Source organism: Lycium ferocissimum, chromosome 8, assembly GCF_029784015.1.
Source record: "Lycium ferocissimum isolate CSIRO_LF1 chromosome 8, AGI_CSIRO_Lferr_CH_V1, whole genome shotgun sequence".
Lineage (NCBI taxonomy): Eukaryota > Viridiplantae > Streptophyta > Magnoliopsida > Solanales > Solanaceae > Lycium > Lycium ferocissimum.
Genome location: NC_081349.1, coordinates 45,850,525 through 45,865,890, shown reverse-complemented (window position 1 = coordinate 45,865,890; position 15,366 = coordinate 45,850,525). Strand labels below are relative to the sequence as shown.

The 15,366-nt window shown below is 29.7% G+C and overlaps 1 protein-coding gene across 1 annotated transcript; it reads left to right on the top strand.

The window, feature by feature from the left end:
- Positions 1-1,110: 1,110 nt before the first annotated feature.
- On the top strand, positions 1,111-14,575 carry LOC132067007 (vestitone reductase-like). Its single transcript, XM_059460177.1, has 5 exons — positions 1,111-1,252; positions 10,946-11,163; positions 11,812-12,121; positions 13,289-13,487; positions 14,307-14,575. Exons 1-5 carry the CDS (start codon positions 1,126-1,128, stop codon positions 14,446-14,448), a joined length of 996 nt encoding a protein of 331 aa, XP_059316160.1. The 5' UTR covers positions 1,111-1,125; the 3' UTR covers positions 14,449-14,575.
- The last annotated feature ends 791 nt before the right edge of the window (positions 14,576-15,366 follow it).

Sequence of the window (15,366 nt, the reverse complement as noted above, 5' to 3'; positions counted from 1 at the left end):
AATCTATAAGTTTAGTTTGATTTGGCTATTTTCGATCTTTTCTAATAGTTACAAAACCAAACCAAATATTGTCGGTTTTTTCAATCGGTTTAATTTAATTTTTGATTTGGTCTGGTTTACAACCTAACCGTACACACCCCTGCAGATCACAATCTCCTTCTATTGGAATTTCACATTATTGCTGAAATTTGAACTTCATTTTAGACTTATAGTGCAGGAATTTCACCACACAGCAATAATGCAGTGGAGCCTTAATTTTCTTGACAGTGACTATTACTATGAAAAGCCGCAACTTTTCTGTTATCCCAAATCTCTAATTTTTTCCTAAAAAAACTTGTTATTCTGTGTCCCACAACGGACACTTGTCAACTGCAGAAAGGGCCACACAACTGACACTATCTATGCCTCACCCATAGTAAAAGAAAAAAAAAAGAAAAAAAATTGTTGTACCTGAAGGAAACTAACTGAAAATATTATTCTACTTTAGCAAAATTTTAGAAATGATTACCATGATAATTTCCCCCAATAATAAATTATTGCTCTTTATCTCTTCAGGTACGTCTGGTTAAAACAAAAAAAAATGGTTATTGCTCTTTCGTTCTCCTACAGCAAAAAGTTTAAAAGTTTGATTAACAACATAATCAGTCATTAGACTATAATTTACATGGTCTACAGCTTCCTCTCACGTAGGATATTCGTATAGGTTCAGAGGCGAAGCAAATTTTTTTAATTTATGGGTTCTGAATAAAAATTCTTTTTGCTTACAGTATTTTAAATAAATTCTTTGTACATATTACATAACTTTAGTAATACAAATACAGAGTTTGAGTCAAAATTACTGAATTTTACCAAAATCCTAACCCTTACACTGGCTCTGCCCCTACATAGGTTTCCAACTTGCGTTTTTTTTTTTTTTAATTAAAAAAAAAAAAACTTTTGTATTCACTCAAATTCAATTAGATTTATCTATCGTGACAAAAATCTAAAAAGATTCATGTGACGCACACCTTTATATATTTTTCTCTAACAAAAATAAAGTATATATGAGTGGTATGCCTTTGATATACAATATTGTCACATCAACTAAAGTAAAAATCTTTATTTCTTGAGATCAGAAGAGTGAATATGGAATTAGGGAAAGTGGGAAACAAAGTATGTGTAACAGGAGGAACAGGTTTTCTTGGATCATGGCTAATCATGAACCTTCTTCAACGTGGCTACTATGTCAACACCACCATTAGGTCTCCTCCAGGTATAATAATCATCTATTAGTTCTTTAATCTAGAGAGTTAATTCTCCTCATCTGATCATCTATTTTGTTTGGTTTGTGAAACTATATTTTTGGAAGGAAAAAAGTGAACATGTTAGTATTACCTCCCATGGCTCTTGACACTTGAGAAATTAACCGATTTTCTGTACTTGAATTTTAAGAGTTTACCATAATTGACTTTTACTTTCTTTTTTTTTTTTAAAAGAAAAATATAAATTTTCCATATATATAGAAGTCTAAACATTTTTCTCCAAGAAAGGGGTTAGCCAAATATAAAAGATTCATGTTCTTCTTTTAGGAAGAATAAAAATCAATTACGGTAAACTCTTTATCCTTTCTACCAAAAGTGGTAAAATACAAATATTATTAAAAAAAGAATTACATATCCTAAACTCTCGAAATTGCAATAGATCACCTACTGCCGACTTGTTTTTTTTTTTTTTTCATGAATACTATTTTTCAACTTCAAACTTGAATAGAAATTTGAAGTTGAGAAATTGCTTTGAGAAATATTTCAGATGAAATATTGCTAAATATTGGACTTTGAGGGATTGAATGATAGAGAAGTAGCACACTGTTTTAACGTCAATTTCAACTGAATTATTTCTAAGCTTTTTGAGATAAGGGTCAAAAACATACCCTAGCTATCACTTTTTTTTTAGTTTTATATCTAAACTATCATAATGTTGAGAAAACTACTTAAACTATCACTATCTAGTTTGCAAAACACACCTGAACTAAATGTGTGAATTCACTATCCAAAAGGCAAGTGAAGCTGAAATTTTCTCAAAACATTTGTCCACATGGCATAAGTAATGCTATGGTGGCACCTACATGGAAATTAAAAAATAATATTTTTTTATAAAAAAAACTGTATATTTTTTTTTTAAAGAAACTGCATTATTTTTTTAAAAAAAATCAGCATTTGTTTAAAAACAAATTGAAAAATAATAATTTTGTAAAAAAAAATCAAAAAATTTAGAAAATAAAAAAAAATGATTTAAAAAAATAGAAAAGTTGATTTTTTTTTTCTAAAAAAAGGTAAAAACTAAATAATCAGTTTTCTTATTATTTTTTTAAAAAATAACTTTTCCATTTTTTAAACTATTTTTTTATTTTCTATAATTTTTGATATTTTTTTTACAAAATTATTATTTTTCAATTTGTTTTTTAAAACAAATAGTTTTTAATTTCGATGTAGGTGCCATTGTGACATTATTTATCCACGTGGACAACACTTGGCAACATTTTTATAGAAAATGGAGAGTGTAGATCACATGCCATTCAAGAATAATTTGAGGTGTGTTTTACAAACTAGATAGTGATAGTTTAGGTAGTTTTCTCAACCTTCTGATAGTTTAGGTATGAAACTCAAAAAACAGTAATAGTTGGGGTGTGTTTTTGATCCTTACCTCTTTTTACATAGTCAGGCAACATTGACGGAGACTAGCCGGTTACCGGCCTATTTTCAGTTTTACTTTTCTTTTTTCTTTTTATTTTTTTTTTCACTGCCTCAGCCTAATTGGATGACCTTTATCCTAATCTTCTCTCTCCCCTAAGCTCAAAACAGATTCAAAGTTCAAAATAGATTTAAAAAGTTTGAACTCTAGAAGCTTAGTCGTTTCCATGCTAGAAGTTTGGATGTAATTCTAACGGTATTAAAAGAATCAAAATATTTGCTAGGAGAGAAATTATAGTTTAATCTTTTTTTAATGAGAAGAAAATTGTTTGTCATATGATGCAAACTTGATCTCTACTAGTACTAAAAGTTCTGATATAATTTTAATGGCTACCGAGTTCATCATATTAAACTTGTTAATTTCAAAAGTGAGATGAAATAATCTTTTAGCTTAATTGTCAGAATAAAAAATCGTTGGTGATTCCTTATGTTAGATTAGCTTATCTAAAAAGTGTTCTTTACTCTTACAATGAACAATGTAGATCAACCACCAAACTCCCTTATCGCTAATTATAAATCTGAAGGGAAAAAAACACTTAAATATAAAGAGTTTCCGTATGTAACATAGCTTGGGATTTGCTTCAATGGTGTATATATATGTATGAGTCCGCAATTTAAATGACCCAAAAAGTGGCTGTAGGGACCAAAATAACCCAATAAAAAAAAAAGTTACCAAAGTAACCTTTGCGCACTAAATTAGTGCGCAATAGGATCAAATTGCAAATTTAGAGTTAAGTCCTATTGTGCACTAAATTAGTGTGCAAAAGGAGTCTTTTTTTTTTTTTTTTTCAATTTTAAAGTTTGGAAATTTCACGTTTTTTCCATACTTTGACCAAAGATTAGTCATGTTTCAAAATGCCAAAATATCAATATTTTATATAGAACGTGATATCTTTTTCTGCGAACAATAATGTAGGCTCAATACATCAAGTATACATAAACGTTTGGATCGTCGTTTTAAGGGTTGTAAAGTGCCCCGAAGTAAGTTTTGTTTGTTTGGAAACTTGTTATCTTTAGGTTTAAGGGCTCGTTTGGTTAGAAAACAAGTTATCTCGAGATTGTTATTTCACCCTCAATGTGAGATAAAAAAACACTATAATCCCGGGATTAGTTATCCCGCGTTTTTGTTCCAACCAAACGTGGGATAAGGCTGCACTAAATTTTTATCCCAGGACTATTTTTGCTTATCCATCATACCAAACGAGCCCTAAGTGTTTTATTTATAATTAGTTTAGGATATCACGCGAGTTAGTTATATACGATAAGATAACAAAGAGTAAAATAATATTTATCATTAAGAAATAGATACGCAAAGGTATACTTAATTTTTAAAGAAGTAAAAGAAAACAAGTTTCCAAACAAACAAAACTTACTTCGGGGCACTTTACAACCCCTAAAACGACGATCCAAACGTTTACGTATACTTGATGTAGTGAGCCTAAATTATTGTTCGCAGAAAAAATATCAGGTTTAATATAAAATATTGATATTCCGGCCTTTTGAAACATGACTAATCTTTGGTCAAAGTATAAAAATAAGGAGAAATTTCAAAACTTTAAATTGAAAAAATAAAATAAAAAATACAACCCTATTGCGCACTAAATTAGTGCGCATTAGGACTTAACTCTAAATTTGCAGTTTGGTCCTATTGCGCACTAATTTAGTGCGCAAAAGTTACTTTGGTAACTTTTTTTTATTGGATTATTTTGGTCCCTACAGCCACTTTTTGGGTCATTTAAATTGCGGATCCATATATGTATTGCCTCAATGATGTTCAAGAAACAAAATATGTAAAAACCAGGAACGATTTTAATCAAGAAGATGGAAATCCTTCGTATTTTTGGTAAACAAGGTCATAATTTGATTAGAATAATATAGGTAGATTGTAGAGTCCAAGTTACCTTCTACAACTATTTACCTAATTAATATCTTAAATATTATAAAAAAAAAAAAAAAAACTAAGAGCTTACATGTAATAGGTATTAAAGTTACGATAGTGTAAAAAAAGCTTATACTGTCGGTGGATATTAGTTATAACGCGTGAAAATCATTTTCACCCCCAACTTTGCTTTAAAAATCAAACTCCCCTCTCAACTTTGAACAATAGTCATTCTCCCCCTTTTATCCTAATTAACTTTTTAAAATTCCTATTTTACCCTTACATTATCAAATTGTCTTTTTTTTCTTTTACTTCTTTAAAATCATGAGTTCTTTTATCTCTTTAATTTATGTAACAAATTTCCTATAAAAAGAATTAAATATTATATTCGAGACTAAAAACGAAAAGTGAAAAATACTAGTTGAGCATATAACTTAATGCCGTTCTATAATGAAATAAATGAGAAGAATAAATTTCTTATTAATAATAATCAAAATTATGATATCTATTTATACAAGTAAAAATAACAGATAATAATTACTTTATAAATATATTTCAATGCAGGTAATACAAAATAATTAAATGAAAATAGAGGAATATTCTATAAAAAAATTCCTAAAAGAGTCTATTTATATTATAAATGAATTTCAAATTATAATTTAAAATATTTCATTAATAACAACCAAAACTCGTTTATATATTGATAATCTATTTATATATAATAGGAGAGGCAAAAGCATGGTAAGATGACAAGTGTCATCACTACAAAAATCAGAATTTAAAAATACATAACAATGCAAATTCATAAATAAATAAATAAATAAATGTAATTTCTCAAATCTATTTATAGACAGTTTTAAAACAGTTTCGTTTGGATCAAAACTACCGCACGTGTAGCATCAAAAGCACTAAATTTTCTTTCTTTTCTTTCTTCTGTTTGAATTCTATTGATATTAAATATTAAATAAGGTAATTAGGTAAAAAAATTATTAAGCATTAATTGATAAGTTATCAAAAAATAATAATTATGTTATTATTACTTATTAAAAGTTACTGATACTGTAAAAAAAATTGCATTACCAATATAAATAACTTAAATAATTTATTATTTTGTTATGACATTAATTGATAAGTTATCAAAAAATAATAATTATGTTATTATTACTTATTAAAAGTTACTGACACTGTAAAAAAAATTGCATTACCAATATATATAACTTAAATAATTTATTATTTTTTTATGACACAACACTTCATATATTACTTCTATACGTGTGAAAACTAACAAGAATAATAACCAATTAGTAACCTCCTACTTCCTCCCACTTTCTGTAAACTACTATCAACTCCCCCAGAATCTCTATCACAATTAGTTTCCATCAAAAACAACATGAAGAAATAAGAAATCTTAGCAGCCTATGTTTCTTCCAAAGTTTGAATTTCTCTTCATAAGGTAAGCATTCAAGTTTTTCAGATTTTCCTTTGTTTTCTCTGTTCTGTTCGTTTTCTCTGCTCTGTTCTGGGTTAATGACGAGACGTATGTTACTTTTTATAAAACGTTCACATATTTTAAAGGCAAATGACTACATACATGTGCTTTAATTTGCGGAAAACCATATCTGCTAGGAAAATATATATTACTAAGAAAAGAAAAAAAAGAAAAATTCCTTTTTGTTTCATGTGCTGAATTGGTTTTCATTATTTGTTTGTCGAACACTCTATAACAATCTCTATTTCAATTTATATGATTCATTTTCTTTTTTCTGTCATAAAAAATTATGCATTTATAACTTTAAACTTTTATTTCATCCTTAATGAGATAAATTATAACTACATAAACATATATAATTTACTTTAGGTTAACAAAAAAAGTTAAAAAAAGATTTTTTTTTTTTTTTTTTTTTTTATGCCCAATCAAAATGCGTCATATAAATTAGGAGGGAGGAGTACACAACGAAAACATGAAATGTAATGACTTGCAAAACTGCTATTCCAGATTCCTAATTTTTATTTATTATTAAAAAAAAAAAAAGCAACACACGGTACAACTTCCTCCCACGTTTGTAATTTTCAATTTCCTTTAAAAAAAAATAAAAAAAATCTCCACATATATTTAAAATCTAGGATAATAGTTGAAGAGACCGCCAAAAGCGTGACTCTGGAGGACTTTCTATTCAAATTATTATAATTATTACTACTTATATAATTAAAAAAAAGTTCATGAAAAAAAGTGTAGGAATAAAAGTTGTCATCTATATCCCCACGTTTTAGTGTTTTACTGCCAATAGCATGTTAGTGGTAGTTACAATTTTCTCAACTTTATCCGTATCATTTTAAATTAATATATTAATTATTTATATAGAATTAGTTTTAAGAAATAATTATATAGAGAGAATGAGTTATAAGAAATAATTAAACATATAGACATTTACATGGATTCACAATTGAGAATATAAATTAAAAAAAAAAGTAATTTATAAGAGTATTTCTTTATCTCTTATAATTTTCTTTCATAATGTTTGTAAATTTCATTATGTTTTCCTTGGTAATTTTAGTTTCCTTTCAAACAAATAAAATCTCTCCACATGTATTTAAATCTAGGATAATAGTTGATACTCTTGTATTCTATTGGATTTAGAATTGACTTGAGACGAAAAAAAAATCAGGGAAAAAAATGTGTAGGAATAAAAGTGTGTGTGGGAGACATGTATATTTCCACGTTTTACTCTCCAATCGCATGTTGGTGGTGGTTATAACTTCTCAACTTTATCCTTTTCAATTTTTAAATTAATAAAATACTAATTATTTATATAGAATTAGTTTAAAAAACAGATAATATTAAGTCCTAATATTATTTGCCAACTGCCAATTTATAAGTATTTCTACTAAATAAAATCTACAGCATATTTAAAGAATGGCTAAAACAACTCAATAATCCCTAAAATAAAAGAAGAAGATGTCTATGATAAATCAAAGGAATGAAACACGTCCAGTTCTTTTCATCTCTACGTTTTCGCTTTGCACTGATAGTTTGTCTTTATGTGATATGTATTAATTTAATCATGGTGTATTCTTGATTGGACAATGAGATTCATATTCTTTTTTGGTGAATCATTAGTTTATGAACTTATATTGGTCAAATGAAATGGTTTGACTTTGCAATTGAATTAGAGAGGAGGAAGAGCATTATGATATTATAAGAAGAGACTTTGCAGCTCTTACAAAAAGACCATATGACCAACTTTTATAAAATTTACACTTAGAATTACTTAATCAAGATAGCAGCTTTGTCACTCAGATATGTGGTGCATCTATCTAAATTTCATCTAAAAGTAAAATTTTTATTTTCACGTATTGTTTCTATTAAATTAATAAGGAAAAACTAAAAAGGTGAAGTACAAAAATATAGTGGTAATTACCAATATTGATGGTTGTACCTTAGCATCTCATCGAAGGACATCAAACAATTAAGTTTCTTAATAATTAACATATTTTACTTGATAAGGTTAAATTTTATGTTTTTACTATTAGAGTGTCAATAAAGGAGTTTAAACTTCAGTATCATGTAATTAGAATATAATTAATCATGTAATTTATTCTGCTTGCCTTTATTTTTTGTCTTTGCATTTTATTTATAAAGTTTAGCAAGATTGCAATATTTAATATCTATATTATAAAAGGAGAGTTGTGTGCAAGGATATTAAATAAAATGACAAGTTATTAAAAAGTTAGATACTAAATTTTGAATAATATTAATGGCTAATGTAACTTAAAATTGAGGAATTTTTTAATTAATTGTGGTTATTTTTTAATCTAAATTGAAAGACAAGTTTTTCAATAGAGTATGATTAATTTTTGAATTTCAATCGCAAATATTCAAATAGATCTTAGATGAGGATCCAAGGTATTTTCAGAACAGAGAGTAGCAAACTAAACACATGTTATTTACGTGTAAGAATGGGTTTTTGCATTTCATAAATATAAAACTCTATTTTCTGAAATGATGAGTTTTTTTTTTTAAACAATATATGTGTTTTGTCTTCGACATAATAGTTTTCTTAACACCTATAATTCAATGGGAATGAAAAAGATAAGAAAAGAATCTGCTCTAGCAAAGAAAATAAATAATATAGTGGTCTTTTATAATAATATAATATCAAGAACTTTTAATATTTATATCTTTAGAGTAATACAATATTACATTTTAAAATAAAGTATGACGTCACAGAGCTTTGCTTATCGAATATATCAGAATTAAAAAAAGAGAAGACATTCGTAATTTTGTTAAAACTGATGGAATACAGGCATACGCAGCGGAAGCAGATAGCCAGGATCGAACTTGCATGTAATATAGACAACACATAATCAAAGATATTGATCAAACATAAAATTGATACTTATCTCTTGAAGCGTGAATGCAACCTCGAATCTAGCCTTCAAGCACGAGCAAAAACCATCCAGCTGATCGTCATCCTTCGGCCTGGCAGTCTTAACAGAATCCCGAATAATACCAGAATTTATGAAATTCGTGTGGGCGAATTTCTATGGAAAAAAAAGAGTAGAACCTTGTCAAACCCTTCGCCTCCTTATGAAATAAGACCCCTGTTTTATAACTACAGGTTTAGGGTTTTCCCCTTTTCCAAAACCTATTGGGTCTTTATTTTCCACCAAGAAATGATATTCCATTTAATTCTTTATTATTCGGGCACAAACAGGACCACAAGAATTTAATTAACGAGGTTCCTATTATGGAATTAATTCAAGAAATCAATTAATCCTACCATAATAAATTACGCATTATTCCACTAAAAAATCGTAAATCGCACTCCTCATACCAATTTCGAAATCATACAATAAAACTTATTTGACTCCCATGTTAAGATTACGATACCAATCAATTAAATTAAATTACCGACAATTTAATTCATTGACTAATTGAAACCTTTATATTTCTCGCTTAACTTACATCATGTGACGGATACAAATCCACTGCAGGTTTTCACATGAGACCTATAAGCATTCACAAAGGGGTATCATCAATCTCAAAGTCGAGACATGGATTCTATCAACTAATTATTATTTCACAAATGTATTTTTCCATTATCCAATTTACCGAATACATAGACCCGCAATTGAGTTGTACCTTTTAATAAATCAAAATAATGAACAAATCACATTGATCATAATAATTATATCAAGATTAAGAGTATAAGTACATTTAATGAACTAGAGAATTTATTTTATATATTCAGTACAAAAACACTTACCTCTACTTGGTCTTGGGTTACAATCATACCAATGGCTTTGTCCAATTTCCATCTTAGATTGTGAATATAAATTTTATACTTATAAGAACCGACGATTTAATCTTCCGTGTATAAGCTAAACTCTATACACTAAATCATCTACTATATAAGTAAAGGACACACATACTAGTGCATGATCTATTTAATTCTTTATTAAACAATGAATAAATAATTGTTCTATAATAAATACTATATCCAAACACATGGTTAATAGTATATATATCCCAACAAAAACAATATTACTTAATGTGTTCAAGTATGTCAAATCAAATTTGATATGATTTAATATCTTTTTAACGTGTCCGCGCATCGCGCGGGTTTGCAATACTAGTAGAAAATAAAAGAGAAGTGAAACTCAAATATACATATACATATTTATGTAAAAATAATAGGTAATACATGTGTGTGAGAGAGAGACAGTGTGTGTGTGTGTATACACCCATAATATACACTTAATGCATGTAATATTAAAATACCAATCATAAATAGTAACATAGGATAAAGGTGTGGCGGGGGGGGGGGGGAATCGGGGGAATTTTTAGGTGCAAAAAACGGAGCACGTGAACACATGGTGTCTCCGTAAAATTAGGCATTTTATGTATATATTTTCTAAAATTAGTATAATACTATTTGCTGGAACACATGCTACAAAAAAGCTAAATAAATGGTGCACTTAGTTGAAGGTTGAGTTATTTACCTAGAGGTCTAGGGATCAAACCCACTTAATGCATTTTTTCCTTCTATTTTTTTTGTGGTGAACCCATGTTCCAGAAATTCTAGATTCGCCTCTGGGGCGAATGTTTATTATTCATAGTTGAAGGGGGAGTTTGACTTTTAATATCTAGATACAACTACTTCCAAATACCTTTCTTAAACTTCAAAATATTCATTTTTTCTTATTTAAATTCAACCAATTATTTTCCAAACGGCTCATTAATTTTCCAATTGCACTTCAGAATAATTTCTTTTGTTGAATGACAACAACAACTCAACTATTGTCTTACTTTGCTCGTTAAGAATGTTTTTTTCAGGTAGAAAAAGAGATGTCACATTTCTTACAAACCTACCAGGTGCATCTGAGAGGCTTCAAATTTTCATTGCTGATCTTGATAATCCACAAAGTTTTGCTGCAGCAATTGAAGGATGCATTGGAGTATTCCATGTGGCTAATACAATGGATTTTGAAGAAAAAGAACCAGAAGATATAAAAATTAAAAGGGCTGTCAGTGGAACCTTAGGTGTTTTACAGGTAAGAGTGTCAATTTTAGTGCATGCAAATGTTATTTATCTAATAATCCACTCATAATTGACGGATTTGGCTGGACTTATGTTCGTTGGTGGGTCACTTTGGGCATAGCACAAATTAGTGCACCTAGAATCTGGGGTCCAATTTCAGCTACATATATATACGTATCCTAATTTGACATATATATATATAAAAACTCTTCAAAAAAATTGAAGTTAGGATTGTAGGCGGAAGTTTAGGCACATACAGTTGAAATTCAGCTATTTTTGCCTGAACTTCAGGCATATGGATGAAATTAAGTCATTTTTATTTGAACTTCAGGCTCATATGGATAAAGTTCTGTCATTTTGGTAAACTTCATCCATAAGTGGCTGAATTAGGTTATTTTTTTCCTAAACTTTAGCACTTTTTGCCTGAAGTTCATGTACATATGGCTGAAGTTCAACCATTCTCGCTTGAAATTCAGGCAAAAATGAATGAATTTTAGACAACACTTTTATCTGAAATTTGTTTTGTCAAGCTTAATGTTAAACACCGCATATTTGAAGTTTTCTGAAATGGTTAGACATGCAATTTTTCTTTTTTCAAAATAGATACAGGTTAAATAGTAGCATACAAATATAATATCTTGTGAAACTTTTACATTTACAGGTATGCGTAGACTCAAAAACAGTTAAACGAGTTATACGCACATCCAGTGATTCTGCAATGGCGTTCAATGACATGACTGGCTTAGAAGTTATAGATGAGAGCTCATGGAGTGATGTAGAATTTATTAGGAAGAATTGTCCAGTTTTAGCTGCTTACTCAATATGCAAGACATTGGCAGAAAAGACGGCCTTTGAATTTGCAGAGAAACATGATATTGAAGTAGTGTCAGTAATACCTCCTTGGGTACATGGACCCTTCGTCACTCCTCATTGCCCTGGATCCGTACGAGATCTAATGGGATACTTTTTTGGTAAGTTTGCATTTTTTTTTTCCCATACAAATAGATGATACTCCCGCTCGTCCCAATTTGTATGTGATGATGTTTGACTGGATGCGAAGATTAAAAATAAAAGAAAGACTTTTGAAACTTATAATTTAAAATAAGTCATAGATATTTGTATAATTATAAATTATAATATTTGTATATTATAATTATAAATTATAATAAGTCATAAATATTTGTATAATTATAAATTATCTCATTAAGAGTAAAAAGGAGAAGCTCAGATCCAGATATTCTTTTATCTGGGATCAACTCTCCAGTCTGAAGCGTGCACATTCATGGACCAGGGGGCATTTCCACCCCCACCCCCCCGGGTCCTGGACGGGTCAATCTGGGGCTCATCCCCCCTGCCCCCCTCCTTTTCCAGGGGCCCACGTCCAATCGGCCTGGGCCTGGCTTTGATAGCATGTCAAATTAGGCCTTAGGCCTAACTCACACCCCAAAAGCTAGCTCAACGGGAGGAGGATTGCCCAAGCCTTATAAGGAGCAGCGGGTTCTTGTCCGTCACCGATGTAAGGAGCATTAGGTTCTTGTCCGTCACCGATGTGATATATTCTCTTCAAAATATTATCAACAAATATTAAAGAAAATCTGTTTGTTCGAAGAAGCAACTATCTAAGAGGCGATGTCACGTGAGGGTGGAAGTTGCATGTCCAGTGGTAGTTAGTAATTGTGTGATGGCGGAAGCGAGCATGGCTGTGCGGTGGTAGCAGAAACTCGAGGTGGTTGTTGGCCATGTTTGGCGCTGGAGGATGGTGGTGGATGAGTTGAATTATGACCTGTTATTTAATTCTTCTTGGCCCAATCTATTTTGCTCCAAGCAAAATTTTAGTTAATTGGCTCATAACCTGTTTATTGATGACACGTTTGACGTGTTCAAATTTGATGCAACACGTCCATTTGCCACCATTAGCTAGTCAGTGTGTATATTAACGCTATTATGCGGCCCAACTTTTATTTTCTTGCAAAATCAAATTTTTGTTTTCGCAAGAAAACATAGTATTGACGGTATAAATGAGTAAAGAGTTCTAATTTTTCTTTTTCAGTAAAAAATGAGCATGAATAGTGTATAAAATTTAACTAGATTGAACATAATGCTTGTTTCTTCCATGATTAATTCTCTAACTTGTGCAGGAGAAAGAGATCTGATGATAGAGCATTATCCTACTATCCCTGTAGTCCACGTGGATGATGTGGCAAATGCACACATCTTTCTTTTTGAATATCCAAATGCAAGAGGAAGATACATTTGTTCTAATGTTGCAATAACAATAAATCAACTCACAAGACTTTTATCAGCAAGATATCCAGAATATCAAATTCCAATTATCGAGTAAGTTCTCTAAATCAGTTATTTTTCAATCTTTTAATTTGTTGATATATTGAGATTAAGGGTGTGTTCGGTATAAATCACTTATTTTTCAATCTTTTAATTTGTTGAAATCTTGAGATTAAGGGTGTGTTCGGTATCGGAATGGAGGAAAATATTTTCAATAAATGTTTTTCAACTTTTTCATGTTTGGTTGGTCAAAAGTTTTGGAAAACTTTTTTGATCCCTAATGCGTGATGAAAGTAGGAAAAACAAGTTCAATAAGTGGTTCTTCTTTCGGTTCAAAATAAGTATCCACTTAGCCTTTTTATTTTGGTGCAAGAAAGAGTTAACTTTATTTTTTCAAATTTGCCCTTATTGAGTGCTAGTGATCAGATCCCAAAACCTATTTAATAGTGATCAGATCCCAAAACCTATTTAATTAAGTATAGTTTAGTCAAATGTCTATTTTTTTTCTTCTAGAAATTAGCATTTTCTTAAGAGGTGTGTTAAAGGCTAAGTGGACACTTATTTTGAACTGGAAGGAGTATTTCAAACTAATTGTCTAATCCCCACCCTTCAAATCCCATCCCCAACCCCATAGCCCCATCCCACCACCCCCATATTCCTAGCCCCCTGACTCCAATAGTGTTTGCCTATATATTTAATATTTTATGCATATTTACCAAGCATTAAAAAAAAGGGTAAGAAAATCACTTATTTTCAAGAAAATAATTTTCAAAAAAATATTTTTGGTGGAAAACATTTTCCTTTTTACCAAATACACCCAAAAGTAGTTAAACTAACTGATTTATGTACTAATTGCTAGTATCTCTTTTATAGGTTGTCAAAGGAAGTATGTGATTCTAAATATCCTGAATATTCATCAAAGAAACTCTTGGAGACTGGATTCAAGTATGAGCATGGTCTGGAAGTGATGTATGATGGAGCAATTGAGTGCTGCAAAATAAGGGGTTTATTTTAATTCAAGATACAGACCTGAATGCAGCAACACAAATTATTATTCTAAGTATTGTCATGTTTTGAGGAGATTTATTTTGTGTGTTCTGTTTTGGTTTCTGAAGTACTGAAAAATTGTGGAAGCTATTAAGATGGTGTACAAGTATGTTTAATTTCTTATATTACATGTATATTTGGTTTGTTTGTGTTGATTATTACATGAACTACGATTGTCACTTAAAGTTTAAAAACAGTATACTCTCTCTCTCACACACACACGTACAAAAACAATAAGTATTTCAAAATCATTTATCTATCAAATAAAGTAATTTCAAAATCATTTATCTATTTAAGTGAAGTAATCGTAAAGCAAAATTTTATACTATATTTTAAATTTGTGCTCAAAAGTATTTTTGGAAAGATTGGTCAAGACGGACTGCTACTATCGGAAAGTGCCTTTTCTGAATTTCATTCGATAAAAAATATTTTTCAAATAAGCAAATTTTGAATGTTTGATTGAACAAGCTCCAAGGGGTCGGTTGGTGTGAAGAAGTTGTAGTAGATTATAATGTGGGGATTATAATATTAGAATTTAAATAATGACAAGATTACTTAGTGGATATTCTTTTATTCGCATATGTTTAATATAAAACATGGGGATAAAAAAACAATGGCAATAACAATTGTCCTTTTCATTTTTCTAAATATAAAATAAAATTTCCATACATTTCGGAATTAAAAAGAAAACAAAAAGGAAGAAAATGAAATAGATTTAAAAACAATTACGAAATTACACATGGCAACGCGTGTATTTCACTGTCTGCCAAATGTTTGGTTCTCTGTGTCACGTTAGCACTTAGGGTGGCATTTATTACACTTTAAAATAGTTTAGGGGGTAATAGGACCCTAGTAAAGATAAGGTGTGTCGCAACAACTTTGGCCA